This window comes from Syzygium oleosum, unplaced genomic scaffold (assembly GCF_021117445.2).
Source record: "Syzygium oleosum isolate NSW1041296 unplaced genomic scaffold, Sole_v2.1 Sole_v2.15, whole genome shotgun sequence".
NCBI classification, from domain to species: Eukaryota; Viridiplantae; Streptophyta; class Magnoliopsida; order Myrtales; family Myrtaceae; genus Syzygium; species Syzygium oleosum.
In genome coordinates this window covers 6,714,887-6,742,681 of record NW_026607499.1, presented here as the reverse complement: position 1 = coordinate 6,742,681, position 27,795 = coordinate 6,714,887, and the positions used below count along the sequence as shown (strand labels likewise).

General features: G+C 41.3%; 3 protein-coding genes across 6 annotated transcripts; 2 read left to right on the top strand and 1 right to left on the bottom strand.

The window, feature by feature from the left end:
- The first annotated feature begins 584 nt into the window (after positions 1-584).
- LOC115675675 (GDT1-like protein 1, chloroplastic) lies at positions 585-5,817 on the top strand. 2 transcript variants are annotated; one of them, XM_056318638.1, is made up of 12 exons: positions 585-846; positions 1,148-1,298; positions 1,583-1,879; positions 2,362-2,415; positions 3,198-3,259; positions 3,777-3,845; positions 3,973-4,024; positions 4,159-4,233; positions 4,356-4,485; positions 4,804-4,874; positions 5,292-5,339; positions 5,470-5,817. In XM_056318638.1, exons 1-12 carry the CDS (start codon positions 680-682, stop codon positions 5,539-5,541), a joined length of 1,248 nt encoding a protein of 415 aa, XP_056174613.1. In that variant the 5' UTR covers positions 585-679; the 3' UTR covers positions 5,542-5,817. The 2 variants fall into 2 exon arrangements, with proteins under 2 accessions (XP_056174613.1, XP_030454294.2); XM_030598434.2 differs by having other exon boundaries at positions 586-846; positions 1,214-1,298.
- Positions 5,818-12,064: 6,247 nt separating this feature from the next.
- On the top strand, positions 12,065-16,736 carry LOC115675503 (uncharacterized). 3 transcript variants are annotated; one of them, XM_056318328.1, is made up of 3 exons: positions 12,065-12,282; positions 13,224-13,377; positions 14,183-16,736. In XM_056318328.1, exon 3 carries the CDS (start codon positions 14,452-14,454, stop codon positions 16,444-16,446), a length of 1,995 nt encoding a protein of 664 aa, XP_056174303.1. In that variant the 5' UTR covers positions 12,065-12,282; positions 13,224-13,377; positions 14,183-14,451; the 3' UTR covers positions 16,447-16,736. The 3 variants fall into 3 exon arrangements, with proteins under 3 accessions (XP_056174303.1, XP_030454064.1, XP_030454065.1); XM_030598204.2 differs by lacking the exon at positions 13,224-13,377; XM_030598205.2 differs by lacking the exon at positions 13,224-13,377 and having other exon boundaries at positions 12,065-12,324.
- A 1,870-nt stretch (positions 16,737-18,606) lies between these two features.
- LOC115675406 (aluminum-activated malate transporter 9-like) lies at positions 18,607-23,283 on the bottom strand. The gene is made up of 6 exons (XM_030598036.2): positions 22,710-23,283; positions 21,382-21,522; positions 21,032-21,301; positions 20,730-20,869; positions 20,437-20,583; positions 18,607-19,382 (listed from the first exon to the last, which is right to left on the bottom strand). Exons 1-6 carry the CDS (start codon positions 23,005-23,007, stop codon positions 18,828-18,830), a joined length of 1,551 nt encoding a protein of 516 aa, XP_030453896.2. The 5' UTR covers positions 23,008-23,283; the 3' UTR covers positions 18,607-18,827.
- Between the last annotated feature and the right edge of the window lie 4,512 nt (positions 23,284-27,795).

The following is a 27,795-nucleotide window of genomic DNA, read 5'->3' as shown; positions in this document are numbered from 1 at the left end:
GGGACCCAATCCTTGACGCTCGAATCGAGGTCCATTGCGGCCAGACCCTGGACCCTAGTACGCATATATGATTCCCTAGCTGCTCATGCACAAGTGATCAACGCTCGAATAATGTATGTTTATTTAGGAAAATCAAATCAGATATTCCATACAAAACAACAAAATATATTTTCAGGATTATTTTCAGGTTTCAACCAAATACCGAAAAATATTATTATTTCCTGAAAAATGATTTCCTGAATAACATTTTCCGGAAATAACATTTTTCATGAAATAAACATAACCTAAAATTAGTGTAGAAATTAGCCGAAATGTGGACTAACGGCTAGTCATTAAGGTCATTAGATACACTTTTAACACATCTACGGCGAAAAATGGGCAAAAACTGTTTTCGCGAGAGATTTGAATCTTCAAAATGTCTCCTAATATTCAGCTCTTTTGCTTCCGAAATTGGCACGAAAGAATCTTCAGGGGCCATCTTGAACTAGAGCCCAAAATATGAGGCTCACATTGTAATTTTCTTAAAAATAAAAAAAACCAGACAGTTGAAACTTGAAGCAGATAAAGGCAGAGCACGCATTGGCGCTACAGTCAGATAACTTATCGCCTTCCTTAACTTCATCAACTAACTTCCTTCTCTCAGACCACAGAGACCAGACGTGCAACAACGAGCGAGAGGATGCGAAGCATCACGCTCTCCTCCGAGAGCGTCCTCAAGTCACACTCACTGCCTCCATCTCCCAACCCTCCGAACCTCGCGACCTGTTACCTCTTCTCCCTCCGTTCTCGCTTCAAGAATCAAGCTTTCAGTCGCCCTTCTCGCGACCCAGTGCCCATTTTCTGCAGGTAACCTGGGAAACATGTGTTTTTGTTTGCTTTATGAATGCCTCTCTTCAGAATTGTGCTTCATGGGCGTGGGATGGCATCTTGGAAATTTGTGCCAAGTGATTGTGATCCTTCTGCTTCAGTGAGGTCCTAGGAATAATGAATATGCTTCTTTTTTGTATCTTCAGAGTGACAGAGCGAAATCAATTCAATATGATAGTTGACTATGCTAAGTTGTAAGGGGTTTTGAGATATTTGATTTTTTTTTCGTAATTGTCGAGATGGGGTTTGATTTTTGTACTGGCACTCCAATTTAATGAAGGAAATGCAAAGCTGGGAAGAAATGTGGAAAGCTTTTGAAATGGACTGATGGGCATGCCTTTTGTAGGTACAGGAGAGGGTGGACCGTGAAAAATTGCAAAGATCGGTCTGGTCACTTTCGGCTTAGCACTTCTGAGAACTGTGATGACTTTGTAAGAATCTTCAGGACCTGAACTGCATGAACATATGTTTTTTCTTCGCCGCATTTGATTGGATCAGTTATGCAGAAAATCATGCTAGCAAGTTCTCCCTTGCTCACTCATCTTTTGTCTCATTTCTCTGCATTGGAACGATGCGTTTTGTGCTTGTGGCATAATTGTTTACTTTGGAGTTGGATTTCAGCTGATTTTTCTCAGTGGACATGCTTAACAGATAAAAGTGTGTTTTCTTGTCTGTCTTACTTTGTTTTTAATCCAAAATGTTCTTGTCAATACAGACCACAGGGTACATCAGTGTTGAGAATAACAATGCATCAGAAGAGTCATTGCCAGTGGACAATTCTTGTGTTTTGCCTATATATTCAGCAATGAGTAACTCGAACAGACAAGATCTTACAGCTAGAGAGATTCTGTTGAGTAGTGCATCATTTGGTAATTTGGGAAAGTTTATGTTCATCTTCGGATGGCTCACGCTTCAAGGCTCTCAACCAGCTATTGCCGGAGACATTGCCAGTGGTTTGCAGTCACTCCCTTACTTTCAGGACCTTGGTGATATTAGCACAGGTTTTGCCTCAGTTAGGGAAATCTCCCTTTAACTTTTCAATTTCAATATTGAAAGGCTCTATCTTTTTGCATAGTTATGAATAAGGAGATGCTTTGGTGGCTCCAATGGGTTTAGAAAATAAATTGTATCACAGGATTCCTAAGCATACAAACTGATTCAGAGCCTTACAAATTTCAGATCAGTTATATGAGTGATATCACAACTGCTGCAACAAGAATGACTGTCACTTCCCAGGATTTGTTCCTATTTGACAATTTTGTTCGACATTGAACAATTAACAAAAACAATATCTAGTAATTGTTCCCTTTAGACATGCATAGATTTCCATTTTAATTCAGTGATCTGATTGGTCATTGGATCAATCGTCGCAACCTACCATCCAATAAGCTCCTATTTGGCATTACCCACTATGTTTCAGTAGAGTTAATTCTTTGGATAAAACTACGTCATCTACATTAATGGAGAGCTCTTACACATTTTCTCTTCATGCAGGCATTCTTGCTCATCTTTTTCTCAGAGCTGGGAGATAAAACCTTCTTTATTGCGGTGAGACCAAAGATCTTATCTCTTGACTGGCTGGGTTGAACTTACGAATGGTACTAAGGTTGTCATAGTTTAATGCCAAATCCTATCCTCAGAAAAGCACTTCTTTTCTTAGAATTTAGGAAGAGAGGGGACCTGATTAGGGCGCTTGTTAAATAAGCCAATGAAAACATCTTCCATGTCCAGCACTGTGGGAATTCCCGCAGGGCATTCTCAAGTGTCTTTCTTCAGCTGTGAACCTGACAAAGAGGTTTGTCTGAAACAAACCAGATTTCAAGGTTTCCTTGTTAGGCCTGTTTAGGCCTAAAATATTTTTCTTGGATTAGAAATCAATTAAGTACAGCTTTGTTAGGATGTACATTTCAGCTGAAATGAATATTTTTCCCAGACATGTGATACCTTTTCAATATAGGAATCTGGACTAAGCTTGAAAGTAATATGGTAAACAAATTAGTCATGGGATAACTAATTCTCCCTCTGAGTGGCATGAACCTGTCTTAAGAACAAAACGGATTGATATATTCCAGAACTGATAAATTCTGTCAATTTCAGGTACTGTCTAGGTTAGCTTCTCTCTCTCTCTCTCTCTCTCTCACACACACACACACACACACACCCATTCACATGCATGCATGCATGCACATGCACATGCATGCCGAACATCTCTCCCATCTCACTTTCGGTTCATAATCTGTTCCTTTTCCACTCATCTCTTTGTAAGTGTTTAGTCCTGTGTAGCTTTGGTGAAGTGCGATGACTCAAAAATGTCTTCTGGCTTTTTGCAGGCTCTTTTAGCAGCTAGGAACTCTGCAGGCGTCGTCTTCACTGGGACATTCGGTGCACTTGCGTATGTTACTCTGCTTCTGCATGGTGATTTAGATGTCTTCTGCATTTTCTTTTGCTCTTTGTAATTCTTGTTTGAGTTATAAAGAGTAAACTCGATAAAACAGCAAGTGAGAAAAGCAACCACCTCTAACTAAATAGTTATTCTCTCATCTGCACCAGACCTAAATCAGCCAGCCTCTATCCAAAGCATGTGGAGTTGGTGTTATCCTCATTTTCCATCTCTTATTTGTCTTATCGGTGTAGCACTCGTAGAAACTTACTTAGCTTGTTCATGCCCTTAGTAACATTGGCAAAGCAGAAGTGTCTGTTGATCCATGCTACTAATTTGCAGTAAATAAATTATGTATCTTGAGATAAATAGCCATTAATTACACTAGAAGCTGACAGCTACATCTTATTTATCTAAAGCAGTTGATTGCCATCACTACCGGAGTCCATGTCAATTGTACTTTATGTCAAAGAGACCATAGAAATTCTCTGTTTTTGGGATTAAAAGAAGTGCTTATTCTTCTGGACAGGATAATGACTATTATATCTGTTGTTCTTGGAAGAACCTTTCACTATGTTGATGAAATCCTTCCATTCAGGTACTATTGTTTCTGCTTCTCAATGCATTTCCACTTCACATGATCACTCATCTCTTTTCCATTCAGCTATTGTGTGAAGTTGATTATGTTGCTGGAGAAGTATAATCATGTACTAACGGCATCACAGGTTTGGGGAGAATGATTTACCTGTTGATGACATTGCTGCAGTTTGTCTCTTTGTAAGTTTTGGATTGCTGCTGATATCATGAAATATATACAATGTCCTTGCTAGTTTGAATGTCTCCTGTCGATAACAAGGAACTGTTTTTGTTGAGAAATGAGCAGCATCTTTGCCCTAATTTCTGCACATCAGGTCTATTTTGGCGTTTCCACACTTATGGATGCCTCCTCTGGTGAAGGTCTTAAGGCAGACGATGAGCAGAAAGAGGTGAATTGAATGATCGTTTCCCAGTTTGTCGAGCCTTTTTCTAATGTTGCACCTATAAATATGCTCTTTTTTCTGGGTGTGACGTTCTCTAAAGGTGATATCACTTTGTTCTTTTGAACCAGGCTGAATTAGCAGTTTCGAAATTTTCAGGAAATGGCGCTGGGATAATAGCAGCTGCTAGTACTGTTGTTAGTACTTTTGTTTTAGTTTTTGTTGCTGAATGGGGCGACAAGTCGTTTTTCTCCACAATAGGTGAGTGCAAAGTTTGAACTGCACATCAGTTTGACCGGTCATCAATCCAACATATGTATGCATGCTTCAAGGCTTTTAGCTCCCAATGAATAACGTAGATTAGGCCAGTCCAGTTCATCTTTTTCTTGTCTCTCTTACTATTCATTTGTAGCTTCCCATGATCTGCTACTTCCATAACATTTGGGACATCAGCTGCACGCAACCTCTGGCCTTTCCAACTCATTCTAATGTCTAATTCTCAAAATCGTTTTTTGCTGCATTCAAAGTTTAGAAGCTTGACTTTCTCTTTAATAACTGCACATTTCTCTTGCAATATAGCCCTTGCTGCAGCATCTTCGCCTCTTGGAGTCGTCGGGGGAGCTTTGGCTGGACATGGTGTGGCAACTTTGGTAATTTGTTTCCTGATGGAAATTATTTCTTCTACTTACTAGCTTCAGGGTCGACATGATTTCATATCTGTTTAAGAAATGGTAAGAAATACCCTTCTAAAACGTGACTATAAAGAAATTTAAACAGTGAATATTCTAGTAGTTCACTGATAACAAGTTGGCGAGACTTGTCGACGATTTGTTCAAATTGATAAATCTAAATACAATTCTCGCAAATCGTAAGTGCGATGCATGTTTGTGGTCAAATGTAACTCTGAAGCATGTTTATGTGAACCTATGGAGACAATTTTTTTTTGGTAAGGACCTATGGAGACAATTTTGATTCTTGTATGTTTGCGAAATTTCTTCAACTGTGTGCAAGATTATCGTGAATCTAAGGATGTGGATCGGTGAATTGTTACTCGGAACTTTGTGCAGATCGCTGTACTCGGAGGTTCGTTGCTGGGAACATTCTTGTCTGAGAAGGTATGATGATCAAAATGACTTCTCACTCTATTTACTTAATCTCGCTTGCTGCTAAAGCAATATTTTCTTGAGGGTATTCATCGAGCATGCATTCTTTTACTTGATTCGCTGTCCTCTCTTCACTGTACAGGCCATCGCCTACATCGGAGGTAGTCTTTTCCTGGTCTTCGCCGCCGTGACATTGTTCGAGATCGTGAATTAGAGATTCCCCGCACGTTCCACACGAGCAAAATCAGCGAACGGTCATCGGTTCAAGGAAGCCATCGGGAAACATCCTCGCATGGCAATCGGTAGGGCAAATTGCTCAGTGAAAGAATCAACTACCATTTCTTTGTTGGACATCACTTTCTGTTGGGACAAGGATTTTCATCATTCTTTTGTTAGTATAGTTTCAACATGATAGAGTGGTCTTTCAGGATTGGTCGTTGTGGCGCAATATTCACGTCGAAATTCAAGTACTTGTCTTTGCTGCGACTAATGACACCTTCAACCATTCTAATAAATCGGGCGGAAAAGGGAAAAAGAAACACAGCTCAAATAGACATATGGTAGAAGGAAAAGTTTTGAATTTCAGTGTCTTCACTTCTTAGCGCGCACAATCCATGTTTATCTGCGCTCATAGAGAGGAATATTACCAAAAAGGTATAAACTTATTGCAATTGTGCCAATTTAGTCCTAAACGTTTTCGTTTTTAGTGTCAATTGAGGTCTAAATCTTTTGCATTTGTGTCAATTCAGTCCACCCGGTCAATTTTGGCCAGTCGACACTGACGTGGCACGATCGGCGTTGACATGGCACGGCCGACGCTAACGCGGACAATTTTAATATTTTTCGAATTTTAATATTTTTTTCTTTTTCCTTTTTTTCTTTTCTTTCTCTTATTTTTTTTTCCTTTCTTCTTCCTCTGCCCGGTCGCCTCGGTCCGAGGACCAGTCAGAGGCGAGGGCCGGCTAGGTTGACCTTGCCGTTGCTGGGCGAGCTCACCCAGCCACTAGCGAGACGAGCCAGATCTGGATCTTCACTTCTTAGCATGCACGATCCATGTTCATTTGTGCTCATGGAGACCTATTCAGTCTAAGTGTCGATTGAGTTGCTTGACTGGCCTTGGGCGACTCAATCCCATCCTTCCTAGGTCGCCAGAGGTCGCCCAAGTGTCGATCCAAGAAAGTGCACGAAACATTCGCATCACAAACCCAATAGGGCCATGGCGACCTCTGGCGAGGCCCGAGCTCACCCAAGGCCAGTCGGGCGACTCAATCCCATCCTCCCTAGGTCGCCAGAGGTCGCCCAAGTGTCGATCCAAGAAAGTGCATGAAACATTCGCATCACAAACCCAATAGGGCCATTACCATCTTTCCTAGTAAGGAATGGAAATCAAAGAAGAATAATCCAAAGATGCAGAACAAAACATTGGAAGGTTGGCAAAGATCGAATGGACGTGGCGCAGCTCCCCACCATCCATCCACGACGTTTGTTTTTTTTTTTGGGCATGTTGGAAGGAATAACGAAGATTGGTCTCGATTAGAAAGAGGAATTCGAAGGGGAATAATTCGAGATCAGGAATTTTTGGACCGCCTCACGTTATTATTCTCCCCTTTCGTCTTTGGGTCTTCTTCTTCCCACCGCCATCCAATTTGGGTCCGTACATTCCTCAATCGGCCCCCCGTCCTAGAAAAGCAAGAAGAAAATGCTCCATTTTAGTTCTCTTTCCTCTTTCTCTCTCTCCTTTGCTCCAATCATACCACAAATTGCATAAGTCGATTGACTCCTCTCTTCGATCACCTCAAAGATATGATCGAACCCAAAATCAGTTATAACTTAGCAAATCGAAAGAATTGCCATCGAATTTATGTCGTTTCGGGTAGCATCTGGTGTGTTGAATCTTGCGAGGAGAGAAAATTGTCCGAAAAATCCTAAAGCTTTTGTACCTTTGCCAATTCAATCTTAAATCTTTCAATTTTGTCAATTGAGTTCTAAACATTTTCATGATTTGTCAATTAAGTCAATCCGGCCAATTTTAGTAGGAAATCGTTGACGTGAACACCGACCGTTCTACATGAAGCATCCAACATTGAATTGGACAATTTTCAATGATATTTTAATATTTTTTTCAATTTTGTCTTTACTATTTCCTTTTTTTCTTTCTCTTTTTTTTTTCTTTACTTCTTCCTCCTCTAGCTGGTCGTCGAGGCCCGGCGACTAGCTAGAGCCGACAGCTAGCGAGGTCACCGGTCTCTGGCGAAGCTCGCCAAGCCTGGCGAGGCGTGACCTCACTAGATCTGGCAAGGTTGGCGAGGTCAACCTCGATAGCCCTCGCATCTGGTCGGTCATCGGCCATCTCCAACGCCTGGTGACTGGCTAGAGGAGGAAGAAGGAAAGAAAAAAAAAAGAAAGAAAAGAAAAAGAAAACATTAAAAATATTATTATTAAAATATCTATGCTAGCGTCAACCATCTTACGTGGCATGTCCGATGTCCACGTCATTGATTTCTAGCTAAAATTGGCCGATAAGACTTAACTGGCAAAATGTAAAAATGTTTATGACTCAATTGGCAAAACTAAAAGGTTTATAATTAAATTGGAAAAAATGCAATAGGTTTAAAACTTTTTGGATAATTTTCCCATTGCAAGGAAGCTCTTGAGTTTGAGTCGGTTTTCAATTTTTCGGAAGAAGCTCGAAAGGGGTCGGAACCTAGTTTTGTCTAAGCTCGGTTGTCCCTTTCCAGCATTCTTATGGTATGACAACCCCGGGATCGATAGTACGTGATTGTGTCTTGATTTAGAGATCTACGACTCGAAGATGGTGTCTAGAGATTCGGAGTTGAGTTCACGTTCGACCCAAGAAGAAAAACCAAAAATGTTAGTTCGATTTGATAATTGAATCGAAACCAATTAGTTGGCGTCGTCCGTATAGCAACAATTTAAAATTCGTCGGCTTCTCTTCATGTTCGATTGAGGAGGCTTTGACATGACATGTGTGTGCCTTTGTGAAATAGTACACTTGCCAGACGAGGCTGTTCTCGTGTCGACCCATTTGATATAAGTCTTCTTAAAGTTCATTATAGAGCTGCCAAGCGTCAGTGATAAGCCAGCTAATAAAGATGAAATAATTAGGATTTAGTGGATACATATATATATAATGTTGGCAATTGCTGTTTTACTATGAACTTTAGAAAACCTACTAGGCAGCCTCATGTCTATGTTTTGGGATATAATTGAGCTGACACAGTATATAGTTCAAAACGTGACTCGATTCGAACATTCAAAATTCTCTAGGATTTAACTTGAGCTTGATTCTTAAATCGATTTCAATAGGTGTTTCGTAGAATTAAGCTGATCAACTCCATTTGATTCGATACAATCCGATAGTTGAAAATACAGAAAAATAGGATGGCTAGGTTCGCGAGCTGCTCGGTTTCCATATTCAAGAGCTAGTCGGACTCCGAAAGAACTCGCTCAATCAGGCTCGAGTGATTCGCGATGGTGAGAGCTCTGAGTTCTTTCAAGGATAGCTTGATTCAGGTACCATTTCGGGTCTTGGGCATGCCATGATAATAACAAATACAAGTGTTCACCTCGATCCTTATAACCTAAATGAGATATAACATGGGCAACGTATCAGGACACATTACACGGGGAATCCAAAACGAAGATGAATATTACGAGGCATATTCTTTCTCAAAGAAGTACAAGGAAACGAAAGCACCCGGTCCTTGTCCCCATGCCTGCTTTCAATGTCCCTAAAGTCGACCATGTGTTATGGGAAAGTATTGCGATAGCGGCAAATATTTGTAGAAAGTGAAGAGGAAGATGGAATTCGACCCAAAAAAAGAAATAAAAAGAGGAAGAGGGAAAAAAGATGCCACCAGGAACTAGGGGTGTAAATGGTTCGGTTCGGTTCGGTTTTTCAAGAAAACCGAACCTAACCGAACCATTAAGGGTGCCCCCTTGAACCGAACCGAAAAATCGATTTGGTTCGGATCAGTTTTCGGTTTCAAGTTCATTAAGCAGAGAGAGAGAGGAGAGAGGAGAGAGAAGGGGAGAGAGAGAGGGCAAAATAGCCCTAAATCGAAGTGTTTATTTTAGTTCGGTTCGATCCAAACCGAAATAAAAATAAACGAACCGAAAAAAAAATTGATTTATTTTGATGATCCGAACCGAAACCGAAACCGAACCGAAATGCACGAAATTTTCGGATCGGTTTGGTTCGGTTCGTATCTCGGTTCGATTTTTCGGTTCGGTTCTGACATCCCTACCAGGAACATTAAAGTAGCCAGCACAAAACTTTGTCCGATTGACACATTCGTAACCACACCTGCTTGATCTATGCGATACACATCTCCATTTCGACGTCGCCGACCAGGTCGACCGAAATCAAGTTCCCGATAGATCGAATCAAGTCAAGAAAAAAAACCGGTGTCGGCCGCATCCATCCCTCCTTCCCCCTTTCCGCCGTGAGCAAACCGACGTGCCGAGCCCCCGAGATTACTTCGAGCGAAAGACGTTATATTCTCTTTTTCTGTCGGGTCAATCATTCTTACACTAATTGTCCAGGGCATCGCAAATTCAGTGGCAGGGAGATCGAACGATAAGGGTACTTATTCTTTCACTCTTTTGTTTTTTTGGCCTTTATTTTTGTCCTGTGATTTGAGATATGGAGACGTGCAAGAAAGTCCAAGTTCCGGTTCGGCTTTGGTTTTGCACCACTCCTTTTCTTTCAAATGGGATGACCCTGAAATGATTTTTCCCCCTTTTTTTTGGGGGGTACAGGACTCGGTGGGTGTTGAATTTTGGAAATCTCATATGTATGATCTTATCTCCCAAGGCCGTCCAGAAGTGTGTCGAGTTGTTCACGTAAAATCTTGTGACGATGTGCTCAAATTTGGTTAGAATGTCCGACCCAATTCCATGAAGCGGAGTGGAAAGGGCGGGGAACCCGCTATGATACCAGGTTAAGATGTCAAATCCAAAAACTTAAACGAGTAAGCGGGAGGAAAACGGACATGCATAATTAAAATATAGACCTATAGTCAAGCAGTACGAGACACTTCAATAAAGTTGACGATTGTGTGCGCGTCTTTTGGGGGCGAAAGCCATTTCATTATGACACATTTATTCTAAATTTTTTTTCAGCGGCACCAAAAATCTTAAACGCATTCACCTTTCAGTCGAAAATCCTATCAATAAGAATCGTTTAAGAATCTGCCTACATAGACGCCGGAAAGCAAATAATGTTGACATGATGCTCGCTAATGAAAATGACGTCGTTTGTGTCACACGTGTAAAAATTTGGGATTTTTTACGCCATAAGAAAAAATTTAGGGTAAACGTATCCTATCGGGTATGACATTTGATTTTTGATGTCACGAAAGAAAAGTACATGAAAAATCTAATTATCACGCCACGTGGAAATTGTACAGAGCGTTTCCATTAGGGTTTTGCTGAATTCACGCACGCGGGCGCGCAGATCTCGGGTTACTGTAAGAAATATCCGAGCGACAACGATCGAACGATCCGAAATACGTTCGTTCGTTGGGGAGGGGGGCGGGGCGGGGCCCGCCGCGTAAGGTGGAGGTGGGTGACAGCGCACCACCATGGGCTGTGGCGGGGCGCTGCCTGCCCACAGAACCTCGAAAGAGTCGGCGTTAACGATGTGGCGATGACGACCAGGATGACGTGTCGGGGGGGCGAGGGGGGTTTCTCCTCCGCGATCGTTTCGCCACGCCACGCCACCCCACCCCCGCCAAACGCTTTGGCCTCCCGACGCCGACGAAGCTCCCCCCCTCCCCCCTGCCTCTCTTCTTTTTATTACATATATATTTTTGTTTGTTTTTTTTTGTTTGGCCTTATTTAGATGAATTGGTAATTTCTCTCTGCCCCTCGACGCCGCCACGGACCACTTCGTCCTTTCTTGGGGGGCATCTCGCCATGTGCACAACTGCGAGATCGCGCGAATTTTCTCCCAAAAAACGACATCGATTCCCCCCCTCCTTTGGACATAGCTACCCAACACATGTAATTCACATAGCGGGGGTCCGGAAAAAAAAAAACAAACAATGGGTAGATAGTCGAAACTCAAAACGCGATTTGTTCGGACAAAGGCACGTGTTGATGTCGTGCGCTCCCGGTATTGGAACGGGCGAATCGATCGAGACGATTAGGATTCGAAATTGAAGCGTAATTTTTTATATGAACACCGTTACCTGCCGAATGCAATCTTCTTCTTTTTTTTTTTTTTTTTTTATGTCTCTCTCTAAAAAAACAAGCTGACCCAACATTGCAACGGCTCCATAGTGACCACGTTCCTAGGTTCCTTAATCATTCACTTTTGAGTTTTATTCTTTGTCCCGCGCTAATTGGTCAAAGGAAATTAGTATTGTACAGCCATGAGTTTATCTTAGAAAGATCGCTCTAATATTTACGTTCTTATCGTACTTTTAACTCTACTATTTTTATAAGAGATATCTAATTTATTCCAACATGGCGAATAGTTATATCCTTTGTCTGTTTCGTGCGACCATTTTAGCACGTGCTCGGTTATCGAAAACGCCCAGTTGGACTTATTTAATTGTGTCGACGCGCAACGATATGAGAATATATTATTGGGGAAATAGTGAAAGATGGAAAGTAATTGATGATTACCGAGATGAATTTGAGTCAATTTTGTGTAAAAGCTAAGTTGGGAAGATCTATGTCCTTATCAGATGTCGTGCGATTACCAAGTTTCCGACTCATTTTGCAAGAACATCCGCCGTTGTCCCCTCTCTCTCTCTCTCTCTCCCTCTCTCTCTCCGCCTTCGGTGCCGGGGCGCCGCAAGAATCGCCGGAACCTGGTTGGTTTCGGCAGCGCGAAGCATTCTCGGGTCGTCATCATTTTTGGGTCTGCCCTGTTTTCTCCGGAGGAGGGCCGAGTTCAAGCCGCGGGCAAATCCGTTCTTGTGAGGTCTGTCTGCTAAAACTCTCGGTTTTGATGTATCAGGACCCGGTATTCTTCCGAATTCCATAGCGATCAATCGTTTTTCTCTGCGTTTCTTTTGATTTTTGGGTGAATTCTTGGTTCTTTCTGGAAGAGAGAAAGGAATTCCCCAGCTCGATGGAGCTTGTGGAATATCTTGGTTTCGGCTTTGCGGCGAGTCTTGACGAACGTTTCCTGCTTTTTCAGCATTTCTTTGCGGTTGGTCAAGTTGTGGGGTTGGTTGTTGCTGATCATTTTGCCTGTGTCGATTCTTGGGTGTGTGTTTGTTCTTGAGATGCTTCTGTATGAGCCTTTTTAATGCGTGTGCTCGGGCAATCCAATGATCAGTGCTTTTGCTTCTCTTTCTCTTTCGCCGTTTTCTGAGAATTCCGAAGAAAGAAAAGTTTTTGCCCAGTCTGTGGGGTTAACGACCAAGGAAGAGCTATGTCTCTGAGAGAAGTTTGATAAAATTCATGCTGAATTGAGTGCTATCGGTTGTTGCTCGAGAAATTTGACTTTATTGCACTCTTCATCTTGATCTGCTCTGTATTGGTGCATTGCCTGGACAAGAGAGATCTCTATCTAGCAGTTATGTTTTCATTTGATTTGGTTCTGTTTTTGTTGTGCCAGTCACCTCAGATGTGGTAGTAATGATCTTTTTTTGCCCTCTTTACTGCTTGCTTTATTGTGCTTTCTGGGTGGTCATTACAAAGCGCTTCCTGTCTGTGTACTTGTAAAAAGCCATATCAATGTGTCAATTCTCTTATGTATTACTGATGGCAATTTGCATGTTTGTAGACTTATTCGTAGAAATCACTGTGGAACTTTATGAGAGATCTCTGAGTTTATCTGATTTGCTAATAAGGTCATCTTTTGCATTCTTTTGAAGATCTTTGGATCACTGCTTTACCTTTTATTTTGTTATTTAGTTGGCCATGTGGGTTTGAGATGCTAAACTGGAAGACTATTGAAAGGCTGTCACAATTCATTATCTCCATCTCAAGGCTATGTAGAGTCTTTTTAGTTGAGGCAGTGAACTATTCACTCCAGTGTGGTTCGTGGCTTAAGATAAATGTTTAATGTGTAAGATGCCCTTCCTTTTTCTTATTCTAAAGGCTTTGGTTCTTATTTTAATTTTGGATTGGTTGAATCGGCTCATGTTGTATTGCGATCTCATCCTGATACTTTCTTTAATTGGCTAGGGAAAATCATTAGAGAGTTTGTAGGTCGATCTTGTTATAATGACTTTGGAGTTAGATGGTGTGTTGGTTGGTTTAATCTTTGTTTGAAACTCTTTGCATTGCCTTGCCTTGCCTTGCCTTGTTTCCTTGTGTGTTTTTCTGTACCATGATGCAGTTGAAGTTCCTTAGGCTGTACGATGCATGCTAGCAGTTGGAAGTATATTTGAGATTTTAAAAGGGACTTCCAGTTCATCTGGCAACGTAATCATATTCCTTCTTTTGCTCATTTGAGTCAATGCCACATTGTTGAAACATGGCTTCTCATTTTTTATTTTTTTGATAGACTGAATGCTTGACAGTGGCCTGCCAATTTTCTTTGGTATATGGAGTTTAGTGCACTGGTTAATTTGAATATTGTATAAGATTTGCCAAGGAGTTGGGTTTTGCTTGTTAATCCATAACATGTTAACTTCGTTCTCGTTAATGCTTTTAGTTCTTCTAGAGTGATTCCAAACACTGAACTTCTTAAATTTGCTAGTTGGTGCGAACTAATTAAAGCCTTCCAAAATTCTGCGTATCAATGCGTCAAGAACTCAGGAAGATGAATAAGAAACATTGTGCTTGGTTCTTTGTTACTTAATGCCTCAATGTGGTAGCCATCCTAATATTACCTTTCCAATCTTGATTTCTCAACTTTTTGCTTATAGGATGATCTACAGCTTCGGTTTCATCTTGCAACCTCAGCTACTCCTTTGAAGGCTCTTAGCTGGTCTAAAGTGCTCATCAACAGTGTAGATTATTATCTGAGGAAATGGATCGCTGTGACACTTCAGGTTTCGTTAGCGGAGGAGGAATGCGCTACTCGATGGACATGTAATGTAGATACATTTCTTGTTTTTTTTTGCTAATTTAGACACACCAGAAATCAGGCAGGCCGCCACACACTGTTTAGATAAGACACATCGGTAGTCATCTCATGGACCCTAGATTTCAGAACTTGGGTTTTGCTGCCAATTCTTCTTCAAATGCCTTCAAGACATTGGGCAATTTACCTCATGCCCAAGGAACAGGTGTTGAATATGGTACCGACACCATTTTACAACTTGATTCCCCTGCTTCGCTTTGTCTCTTGTCTGCCTCGAAGGGAGTCAAACGCAAGTGGAAAATGATTGATGGCTCCATCAACCGGCAAGTTGGCTCGTCCTTGTCTCTTGGGCTAGGTCAGCCTTCAAGTTCCTCGGACAGCAAGGGAAGTTCAGGAACTGCCTGCACTACAACATCTTCAGCTAAGGAAACTGACGAGGAATCGTCAATGGATCTTGATCTGGATTTCACTCTGAGTATTGGCAATGATAAGGCACCTTCCAGGAAGAAAGTTGCTAGTCCTGGTACGAAAGCCTTGGAGTTGCAGCCTAAGGTTGACTTGGAGCTAAGTCTCTCTACTGGGCCTTCTGAGTCTGATATAACCTGCATTCATCCAAATTCTTCTCAAATATGTTCTGGCCTGGAGATTCCCTTATGCATTGGTGGGTACACAAATGTAGATGAAAGATCAACATCGAGTTGCTGGAAATCAGGGATATATTTGGATCCCTTTCACAAGGTGAACAAAGATAATAGCTTCTTTCAGGACCAGGTTTCTGAAAAGACAGATTTGGTCCCTGCTGTTCCAGACCTGTCTTCAAGCGTAATATCTACTCCAAAGAGTTCGATCACCTGTACCTCTGGCCAGCGAAGTAGTACTTCAAAAATGTGCCAGGTTGAGGGATGTGGGAAGGGGGCAAGAGGTGCCTCAGGGCGTTGTATATCCCATGGAGGTGGCAGAAGGTGTCAAAAACCTGACTGTCACAAGGGGGCCGAGGGCCGAACTGTGTATTGCAAGGCCCATGGAGGTGGTCGGCGTTGCGAGTTTCTGGGATGCACCAAGAGTGCAGAAGGGCGCACAGATTTCTGCATCGCCCATGGAGGTGGTCGGAGATGCACCCACGATGGTTGCACTCGAGCTGCACGAGGGAAGTCGGGCTTGTGTATCCGGCATGGTGGAGGCAAAAGATGCCAGAAAGAGAACTGCACAAAGAGTGCCGAAGGTCTCTCAGGTCTTTGCATCTCGCATGGAGGCGGCCGCCGCTGCCAATATACAGGGTGTGCGAAAGGGGCACAAGGGAGCACCATGTTTTGTAAGGCTCATGGTGGGGGTAAGCGGTGCACGTTCATGGGTTGCAACAAGGGTGCTGAAGGGAGCACCCCCTTTTGCAAAGGTCATGGTGGGGGAAAGAGGTGCGCCTTCCAAGGTGGGGGAGTTTGTTCCAAGAGTGTGCATGGTGGCACCAATTTTTGTGTGGCTCATGGGGGTGGGAAACGTTGCGCTGTGCCTGAGTGCACAAGAAGTGCGAGGGGTAGGACCGATTTTTGTGTGCGTCATGGTGGGGGCAAAAGATGTAAATTTCATGGGTGCAGCAAGAGTGCTCAAGGAAGTACGGATTTTTGCAAGGCGCATGGTGGTGGGAAGAGGTGCTCTTGGGGACAGCCAGGGTCTGAGTTCGGGGATCACAATACTGGTTCATGCAACTCTTTTGCCAGGGGAAAGACTGGTCTCTGTGCACTCCACAGTGGATTGGTGCAGGATAAAAGAGTCCATGGGGGTGTCAGTGTGGGGCCTATATTACATGGTCAGAAAGTTATGCAGCCTGAAGAGATGGAAGAGGTTGCGAATGGTGAGGATATGAATATCGATGTTGGAAATATCTGCAATTTGGATTTGAACCAATATGGGCCCGGTAGTTCGAAATTGCCCACTGCGCAAGGCCTTCCTGCCGAGTCGACCATTGCTTCGGAAGGTAGGGTACATGGTGGTAGTCTGATGGCAATGCTCAGTGGTGGCATGGCTCTTGGCTCGGACAAGGACATAAGCTTAGAGAGTGATGCACCCGAAATAGGAAACTCATTGATGGTGCCACAAAGGTGGATATAAGCACATTAGGCAACTCTCTCCTCCAAATTATAGTTGCTGAAGTTTCCCTGTATGTTTTCCATCTGTCAGTTCTGGTTTGTTTGCGTTAGGTTGTGAGTTAGGTAGTAATGATTGAAAATCTGGAGCAAAACTAAGGGTTATGAACTCAGTAGTATATAGGCATAGCGTTTGGCAATTGTGGTTTTCATGAATTCTCTTGTACATGTATATTGTTATCCTCAGGTCCTCATGTGTAGTGTTTCATAATAACGTGTGACATTTTGGCAATAAAATAGCTCCTTTTCACCGTCTGGATTCACTGGTGCTCGCCAATTAGTATTTCGGTTATTCTTGATTGCATGATTATATGATGCTAAAAGCTCAGTAGAGTTGGCTCCAAGTATACTCTTCTGGTTCTACTGTGGATCTGTTTCTTCTTGTTTTGGAATCACTTTCTTCATTTGCACGCTTCAATTTGTGCATTGAAATTTGTGAAGAAGTTGCAAATACATAGACTCTGTCCGTCATAAACCGTGAATGTGGCTTTGCACTCACCAATTGCAATCGCAAAGTTATAGTTTCAGTCATTCATAAGCTTCATGAGGACATGCTTGATGAAATTGAAGACTCTGTAAAGGTTTGACGATTATCATGCTATTGTATCATTGTATCCAATACCTTGAAAATCTGTTCATCTGTCTAAGACACTAAAACGGCGTGATTCACGCTAGCCCCATTGGTATGAAAAGCGGCTCGTCTGTATAAAACAGGTCAAACCGTGTCAGCCCTGTCGGTTTCGAGTTGATGAGCCACCCCTAAGGAACGGGCCGAAAGTGACTACAAATGCATACAGACTAGAAAAGACTAGAGAGGGAGCCAGTGTCCTACCGCCGTCCGCCACAACTTCAGTTTCTTCACTTGTATCGTTCAGTTGATAAGAATGCAGATGCATGGTCACGAGACAAGATCACCTTCCATCCTGTGACACATTTTTCCTGGTGGAAAGCTCTCCGCTTTGTTCTTTGCTTTTGGTCCACCAACGGTCAAGGAATCAATCCTCGTCACAGACAAAAACCTTAACAGGTTCCCATTATCTCCTCTCTGCAGAAAGCAATCATATTCCTTCTCATTCTATGACATTCACAGTCACGAACCAAGGATCATGATATCGAAAGATTGGTTTTTTTCTGCAATGCAACTCTCTCATTCATCTTTAATCTTTCTTTTCTTTTCTTGGTTACAAGCGAAAACCAGGTGTGGCATATAAGTCAAGTAACGAGAGGAACATCAAAGGAAAGGATGGTCGTACTGCATCTAGCAAAATCAAAGCTCCCAAGCCATCAGGGATGCGTTATCAGCAAAGTGAAAGAAGATGAACAATTAAATTGCGACTTTTAAAGGTTGGATGATGCTCTAAAATAAATAATGATATTTAGGAATTAATAAAAAAGGTAAAGTAAACATACTGCACTTGAATAATATATACCGCGGACTTTCAATTAGTGTTTCATGATGTATTTAAATACACAATCACAAAATTATTTCATTTACACATTGAAATGCAAATAAGTCTCTCTTCCCCAAGATTAGTGTATTTCGAGTTCCAGGAGAGAGATTTTCAGCTCACGAACTGAAAGTCGCCCATTCAAATTCCACTGATTAGATACTGACTACTTTGAGTTAGAACCACTTGTACAGTTCAAGGGCCTTGATTTAATTGGTTTGCATAATGCGCAAGTGTTCTATGGGCTTTCATGTAGCTAGACGTTTCAGTCAGTACCGTTTGATTATAAGAAAATTTTTATCGGTCTCTTTTGGTTTTGATTGTACACAGATAAGCGTTAATAAAATCTTCGTTGTAATCTATGATATGTGGATTCTTACTTTCCACATACATTGGCGGCACTAAAAAGTTTGTCCATAAGCAAAGCTATGATACTAACACATGTTCAAGTTTTAATTTGGATAACTGCGTTCATTCGCTAGATGATGGATATTTTTCTTTCACGATTATATATAAGTGTGAAAAATGTTGTACACAGTGTCATCAATTTGGATTACTGTGTCCATTAGCTTATCATTTCCCTTTGGACTTACATGTTACTTAATCAACTATGGTTGGCATACTCTTAACTTCAACTTATATCACTAGATTCTGGATTCTGCAACCCATAATCATCATACTCAGAAAAACACTCCATAGATTGTATTAATTAAGCAAGGAAAAAATCACAACTAGTTCCATCCGTCGGCTCTTGTACTCTGATTTTACATGATATATGTATTGTGCTCCTGAAGGCACGTTGTTCTGGTTTACAAGAAACTTCATGTATACCCCCATCCTTTTTCAGTATTATGTGAAGCGAACATTTTGTTTAGGAAGTCGTTTCAGTCTCTCACAGTTACAGGGCCTCGGACTTGAACTTGGCCATCTTAGAGAGCTCTTCAACTGCTTCGACCAAATGATCCAACCTAGCCACGAACTCAATGAGCAGGGAAGTGAACGTCGCGAGGGAAAGCGATGCGGTACTCTCGAGCGCATTCATTCTCGGCAAAAAATCCATATTCAACACTCCCTCTTCTTCGAATGCGTCGACTTCTCTTGACGGCCAGGAATAAAGCCTCCTCGATTGCCTCCTCATCATCTCATGGTACGTCTCGGGCTGCGCAGCAGGCCCCGAGGTTTGTTCGCCAGAGCTTTCATCGGGCTTTGGATTGAGCGGCTTGCTGATGGAAGGTTTTTCAGGCGTGTCGATGTGGGATGTGAGGAGATAGGAGTGCAGGTCCATAGCGCCTTGCAGCTTCTCGGCGGAGGAGTGAACTCTTTTAAGCAGAGAGGTCTTGAGTGTTTTCTTCATGCTACTTATGTCCTTCCCCAAGCTCCTCACCAGCTCGGCTGCTTGATTCGCAACGTCTTGGATCTCCGAGCGGAAGGCAATCCGGAGATTGTATGGAGCCTGGATTAAATAATGGATATCAAATTACATGTAGGTTCGAAATGAATTATGAAATAGCCCATGTTATGCATCTGAGCACTCACATACGTATTGATCTGCATGGTAGATGTCGTGAAATTCACTTGGAGAGTTTTTTCTGCATACACTTTCCCATTTTTCCTAAATAGAATTATACTAACGACGTCTTAATACGTGCAAGGCTTCGAACGGGTTAGTTTTTCAGACAGTATTATCCAATAATATGCTTTAACTGTGCTCATATAATGAGGTTGAGATTCCCAGGTTTCATGATGCAGTGACTACCCAATTTTGGATTGGAAAATTATTTACAATGTCATGTTGAGAAATGGAAGCCAAGCTTTGAACGGGTTAGTTTTTCAGGCAGTATTATCTAATAATATGCTTTAACTGTGCTCATATAATGAGGTTGGGATTCCCAGGTTTCATGATGCAGTGACTACCCAATTTTGGATTGGAAAATTACTTACAGGGTCATGTTGAGAAATGGAAGCCAAGCTTCTTTACTTTATGATCTCTCCTTTTTAGGGAATAGACTTTGTGAGCAGGTCAGAGGAATCTTTGCATAACTACAAATGGTTGCAGCAAAATACCATCGATAATGCTGAGAATATAGAATATATGCGAACGCGATCGCGACGCGATACAAAATTCTAGGTCCCTTTCGATGACACAAGTTACCAGCCAATATTCTTCTCTCTCAACCAATACAAACAACAGGAACAAATAGACGTTGTGGAGAACCTGACGATTAAACTAAATTTATTAAAAGAGCATATTCTTTCCTGTTAATTTCCTGAGAATTCTGGAGGTCTTGATTACTAAAACCAGCGAAACCGAGGGTTTTCTTCGCAGATTCCTAGTTGCCAGCCACTCGTCGTACAATTAGACCTTAGGATGATGGTTATGTTCTGATTCCTCCCTAGTGGACAGTGTATATTCCATTTCCATCTGATAACATGTAATCAAGACACGAATGCTGGAAAGCGAAAGGATAAAGGAAAAAGCCGACGCGCTATACACACATAAACCATACCTGAATCTCTGAGTGCAGAACACCATGAAGAGCCATGACCTCGTAAGCGCAGTATCTCAAGACTGCCCCAACTTTGACGTACTCTGACCACGGGTAGAAGAAGTGTCGGAATCTTCCATGAGGAGGCTCCCATTTCGCTGAATTTGCCTAAAACATTGGAGCGAGAGAACATCTCGTGTTAATGTATGCTAAAATCATGATATCTTACCAAAAAGAAAGTCGATAGAAAAGGTCCCGAAACATATGTTAATGGAAGATTATTTGAGAAATGGATTAGGTTAGGAAGGTAGTACCAAAGAATCAAGCTTCGCTGAGGAGTTCAACGTTGCACGGCATTTCCGGTAAGCAGGCTCGTCAGGAAATTCGTCCATGACTGTCTTGGAAAACTCTGGATGGTCTGAACCGTCGTCTTCCAAATATTTCTTCACGCACTCTAAATAAAGAATAGGACGTTGTGTCACTTTCGAAGGTAACGATTCCGTTCTAATACGCAGATAGTATTGGCAATATTCAAAGTAGAAGCGAGGCCTAAGAGGATATTAAAACAGGTCCAAAACAAGCCAATGCCCTCTAGATCAACAGATAGAAAATTCACCTTCTAGCGAGTCAGCGACCGAGTCGAAGCTCTTGACCAGTTCCCTGTGCAGCTGCTCTCCGGCCCAGATAGGATGAACAAGCACATTCACTATGACTGCCACAAACCCTCCAATCGCAATTGAGTAGAGCCTACCCATCGCCGTCCTTATGGGGCTCCCCATCCTATAACCAGATACTATTATCAAGCAGAAGGTGAAGAGTATGACCCTGAATCCGTACTCATACGGAACGAGCGAGGGCCACAGTTTCATGAACGATGTAACAGTTCCTGTACCGAGAAATTGGCAACAAAATGTTTCAATAAATTGCATATTGATTCATTTGACGTGGCAAACCAGAGATGCATACCAACGAGGAAAATGCTAATGCCAATTATAAAAGGTTCAGCAACCCGGCCAGCGCATAAAGCGAGCTGACCAACCACGACGGCCAGAATCCCTGCGAGTAAGCTGCCGAGTGCCCGGTTGAATCCTCGGTTGAAAGTAGCACCTTCAAGAATTTAAGAGAAAAAGTCATACATCAGAAACTCGTTATGTATGATCAACACTTCGGCTGCTCAGTGCGTACAACATCAGTAAAATTAATCTGTTTGTTTCAGTTAACCAAAGGATGTTTACTTTTCCTTGAAAAACCTAATGTACAGATTTAAATTTGTAAACCTTCCCGTTGAATCAATATGATCCTAAACATTTTGGTGAAAATGCAATCACGTCCTCTCCCCTGAATTTTCTAATGTGTCGATCCAGTCATTGCAGTCAAGTCCTCCCGGCTGAAAGGCCGGCAATCTAACGTGGACAATTTTAGATAATTGCTAAATTTTCTAATTTTTCTGATTCTTTTTTCTTTTTTCTTTTCATTCCTTCTTTTCTGCGGATCCTCTTCAAACTCTAGATCATCTTCTACCTTTGGATCGTCCATCGTTCATTATCTTCGTGCGCTTGAAGCCACCATTGGACTCTACGACGACCCCCACTGCAATCACTCAGCATCGGATTCAACGTTCGTGAGCTCAGATTCAAGGGTGTGGCATCATGTTTTTTTCTCCATAATAACCCCGATTCACAAAAGCTCCAAGTTAGAGGTCACTGTCATGGAGCGAAGGTTTTCAAGGCACGATACGTCGAGAATGTGGCCAAGATGATTGGTCATGCCATGAACCTTCTAGGGGTCTAGAGTTTCATAAGGAGGGTATAATGTGTAAAGTACCCTTGTATTCATTCTGGTAATAAATGAGGTTTCATGGGTACTCTAAAATACTTTCAAGGGCATAACGGCTACGGTACACTTGTATTCATTCTCGTAATTAATAGGGATACTTGGTAGATACAGAATCATTAGATCACGTAGATATTTGTGGTTGTAATAGAAGTGCTTATGTATAAATAGGGGTAGGGATCTCACAAATCCAATACAATGAGTGTGATTGAGCGTTCTCTCTGAGTTTCTCTTTACGGGGAAGGCTAAGCTTAGACAACTTTAGTAAGGAGTGAACAAGTCAAAGGAGGTTTAAGTGTTGTATGGTCGCTGCATGGTCACAATCTGCGGTGTCGGCCCGTGACAGATGTCACGGCATACATGTACTTTAGCCAATCTTTCCAATAGCTTAATTTTTATTTTTTTGAAGAGCAGCATGAGCATGAAAATATGCATGCATGTATGTATGGTTTGTCGCTTACCAACTGTATATTCGAACATGATGGCGACGGTGAGGATCGACCAAATAATGTTGGTGCCGAAAATTTCATAGGGTGCGCGGAGCAATATGAGCAAGGACACTAGCAGGACAGCTAGCCCAACTTTGAGAGCAAATATCACCCTGTTGCTATCTTCCTTGCAAAATTCCCAAACACTCCATAACCATGCTTTGCATGAGAACGCATCACCATACCCGAACTCCTTCCCGCTTCCCGGCTGTTTATTACTTTTGGTAGCCGAAGGAATGTCGATTTGGATACTACCCTTCTTCCCTTTCATCTTTCTGTGCTTCGAAATCCTGACAATTTGCGCTTGACTTGAGTCCAATATTGAGAGTGCTAAATGAGGGAGGAGACCTGGCTCCCAAAACAAGTATGCTTTGGTTATATATATGAAGGAATGTGAGTTAGCAGTAGTGGGAGGTGGGAGGATATAAGGTCCATGGCGTTAGAAGATTTGTGGATGAAATAGATTTGGAAAGGACAAACTGATTTAAAGGAGTGGGTTGTAGCTAATTTGTTGGGCAACTAGGGAGGGCAAAGTATGTCCAGTCAGGAGTAGATGCACAGACCGAAGAAGAATAATACTCCAATAATAGAAGAGACAATGAAGTAGGAGAAAGAAGGCAAAGAAAAGGGGGAAAAAACAACTCAAGATAAGGAGATGCTTAACCTCAATAATGCTGCGATGGACGGAGAATTAGAATCTCGGAAGCATGTTTCAGTCGCCATGTTTGCTACTTCAAAATATGTGTAATTTTCATTTTTGCGCGAATAGTAATTTTTTGGCTGCAATAGTGAAGACTCCATTTTGATTCGTACAGTAGGGCGATGCGAATTTTCATCATACATGAATATGTGGACGACTTATATGATTTTCCGAATCCCATCTTTTTGGTCCAATAAGTGGTCGGATATGGACATATATTCGGAGTTTGGTTGTTGTCGGAGTTTGGTTGTCATAATTAGATAGGTCGCTAAATAATTCGAGTTGATGGCGAAAAAGACCTAAACTTTCTTGAGATGATTCCTCACAATGCCTGGAAAAGGAAGGAGACTGAACAAGAATGATGGAGAAAACAAGAAGGCTAGGACCATGCAGTTGCAAGTAGCAACCTTTTTAAACTTTCTTCACGTGAGAATATAAACCGCTGACACTCTCCCTCACACAGTGATCAGCAAATTGATTAATTTCATCATGTTGCACAACGAAACTTCCCATTCAACATTCGCTTTATGGGCAGCTCTCGCTTCTGTTATCACCTGAATGATTAAAACTTCAAAGCATATCTTTCCTTCTGTCGCGATTTTCTTCGTTATCTTGGGTTCCAATCCCTGAGGTATCTATATATTACTACTTATTCCTGCCATGGCATTTATGCTTTTATTCTTCCAAATTTTTAATCCTCTCAATATGTCATTGTAATCTTTGCAAGGTTTTAGTTATTCTTATTCTTCCCAGGAATGGATAGATGCCCACGATTTTTGCTTCTTTTATTTAGGGGGGTAAACCTGGCCTTACCTGAATGATGTTTTGCTCTAATTCTCTGACCTGATCTCAGATTTATGTACTCTACATCAGCAAATTCATGCTAATGGCTCCTGTAGATTGAATATATTCATCTGGTGGGTCTAAACTAATGGATTTCTCCACCCTAGGAAACTAATGGCTCCTGTAGATTGAATATATTCATCTGGTGGGTCTAAACTAATGGATTTCTCCACCCTAGGAAACTAATGGCTCCTGCAGTTCCGGAATGAAGAATATATTCCGAATACAGATGAAGATAACATGTCCATTACTTTGTTTTCTCTTTCCCTTTTTTTTCTTTTGCCTCTTTTTAGTTTCCCTTCTTCTGAGGGAATGCTCAATTGAAGTGGATGTAGAGGTGAACACGAAGAGAACATTCTTGATCATCATCAAAAGTGTGATGTCAACTGTCACACTATAGCCAATCAGAATCTACACTCCCCGGTTAAGACCTGTCTAAACGAAGGTGTTTCCACGAAAAAAAAAGCAAATGAGGAAAAGGACAGCATTCTGCATTTAAGTTTTTGGATACTAAGCTTGCTATAAGCAAATGAGGAAAAAAATTTAAGCAACCCTTAGCAGTAAAATCTCGTAGTTTCTAATTGATAGGTATTAGCACGGCATATGTTCATGTTATACCTTGAGGGACCGATCCCCATCGTATCCGGACGCACTCGAAATTTCTTATTTTGGTCGTAGCTCTTGTACAACATATCAGCACACAAACACTTAAAAGTTTCTCATTAATAATCACTTGTGTGGTATGGAATTTCGTATAGGAGTTACGACAAAAATGAACTCGACCTCGACAAGTTACAATGACAGATCGGTTTCTTGAGGGACCTTAGAAAAAACTATGTGGGTATTGCATTAAAAGTCATAAATGGATGGTAGATGATATTCGAACACAAACTATAAATAATTTAAACTCTTTCTACTTTTGCTAAAGAATATGCTTATTCTGTTTACATACATGAGCAACAATCCAGGTTCAATCTGGAAATTGGCCAAACTGGTCTTGCAAGTCCCATTCAAGGTTGGTTCCAAGAAGAATCGGGTAAGTTTACGAGCTCAAAACCGGCAAATCTTCTTGGTCTATTTGAGTCCCTGAGTAGAGCCTTGACCCCGGGTCTATCGGGAACTGAACTGACCAGGCCAATTCGTCGATAGTAATCATCGTTGAACCGGTGAGCATATTCTTTTTTTAAAAATCCTTTATTAGCAAATTAACAACACAAAATAAAGTAAAATAAAATAAAAGACTCACAAAGACAAAGTCTCAACTCAATATAAAATAAAAATTTAAAATAAAAAACTCAAAATAAAAAAAAATTAGTTATTTATTTTCAATTTACCAATAATTAAAAAAATGAAAGACAAGGAAACTAGCTTGTTCGACTTCGAGCTATAATAGATCAATTTGGTTCCCAGTTCTAGCTTTGGAACAAGACGATATGAAATTTATTCGCCGCTACCGATATGAGGTAATCCTCTCATACCTCTGTGCTCTAGAAAACAAGTAAAAGTGTTGCAGCTACTTCAATGGTAAATTGCAAATCACAAAAGTAATTTGACTAAAAAATTGAAGTGATGGATGGCAATGTCACATTTATTACACGTGTAGGTGAATCTCATATGTGGTTATTGAACCTTAGTGGAATTTGCAATCGAGTCAATGAACATAAATTTCAACCACCTAAGGTACTAAACTTTCAAATTTTTACAATTGTTGCACCTTGATTGGAATACGATTGATATTGGGCAAAAATGTGAAATATCATGCCCCAAGTGGTGATGACTCGTCATCCAAAAATTGGCCACATGTCTACTGCATCAAAAGTTCACCAGAAAATTAATCCGATTTCGATCAAAGGGTATCAATTTTAAAAATTAAAATTTCGGTTATCACATATGAGATATACCCGAATATGTACATATATACTCATGAAGTCCATGTCTATTCTAAAGTCCATAATGAGGAAATTTAATGTCAATTTGCTCTATTTTAGCTGGGTAATCTGCGAATCTTAGCTATAATTAGTAGAGGCAAAGCTACTACTTAGATGCTTTATTTACCATACTTGTCAAGTTGAATGAAGAGTCAATGAATAATGAAATGTGTAGTGAATAGCAGGGTTTCTCGACAACGGAAATCTAAGTGCAAGTGGCTAGATTAGTGGACTCGACGATAATACTTTAATACTAGTAGCTCAATAATAATGGAAAAATTACCAAAAAACTCATAACTCTATTGCACTTGTGTCAATGTAGTCCTAAACCTTTTAATCATGCCAATTGAGTCCTAAACATTTTCACATTTTTGCTTATTGAGTCCATCTGGCCAATTTTGGCCGAAAATCACGGATGTGGACGCTAAACGCCGACCGTCCTACATAATATGCTCTTGCCCAGACGTAGCGAGGGCCGGGATGCCTTCGTCCAAACCTAGCAAGGGCTCACTCAGGGCTAACAAGAGCTGTGGTGCCCTTACCTGGCCCAAATCTGGTGATTGGTGTCGCAGCCCTCGCCGGTCCTTGTCGGCCAAAGCGAGGGCCTGCAATGGACTCGCCAAGTGCTGGCGAGGGTCGCTGCCCCTAAGTTAAAAAAAACAAAAGTAAAGAAAGGAAGAGGAAAAAAAATTAAAAAAATACTAAACATTATTAAAAAAATATCTACGACAACGTCGGTCGTGTCACGTAGGATGGATAGCATCTATGTTAGCGATTTCCGGCCAAAATTAGCCGGATGGACTCAAATGGCAAAAATGAAAAGGTTTAGGGACTCAATTGGCACAATTAAAAGGTTTAAGACTGAATTGACACAAATGCAATAGATTTAGGACTTTTTTGGTAATTCTCCCCACCAATAATTCAATTCATGTGTCTTAATACAATCATCAATAGGTCAAATCTTGTTGCTTCACGTAGATATTGATAAATGACAGAGAGCTTTAGAATTCATTTTTCATATTTTTGTGAGATTTTATAAGTATCGCTACCAACTATTCTAAAAACTTAAGCTATTAAGGCGTGGTTTGATTTTTAAATACTCTGACATTCCCCCTCACATGTAAGCAGAACTTTGGCCTAAAACTATGTGTGAAAATATATAATAGGAGGTAAATAAGAGGCCTGGAATTATTTGAACTCGGAACCTCCAGCTGTAATACAATGTCGAAATCATAAGCAGATTCTTCTCCCTTAATCGATAAATTGGTGCCTTTTAGTTTTCTGGGTAGGATCAAACGTTAAAATTTCAATGACCTTATGGTACATGGAGCCTAGATATTGCAATTAAGCTCACAATCACAGGTTGAGTTTTCAAATTCGCAGAGCCTCTCTTCTGTGGTGATTTTCGATTGGCTTCTCTCATTAGCTCTTGTCGATGAAACTCTTTGATGAGACGAGTCAAGCTTGTTATAGTATCTGCTTTCTCCTCCGCGGGTGATACACTGATTTGAAGATGATGAGCTGTCACTACAAAAAAAATAAGGAATTAGAGACGAATTTTGTGACGACGCTAATCGAATTTGCGACG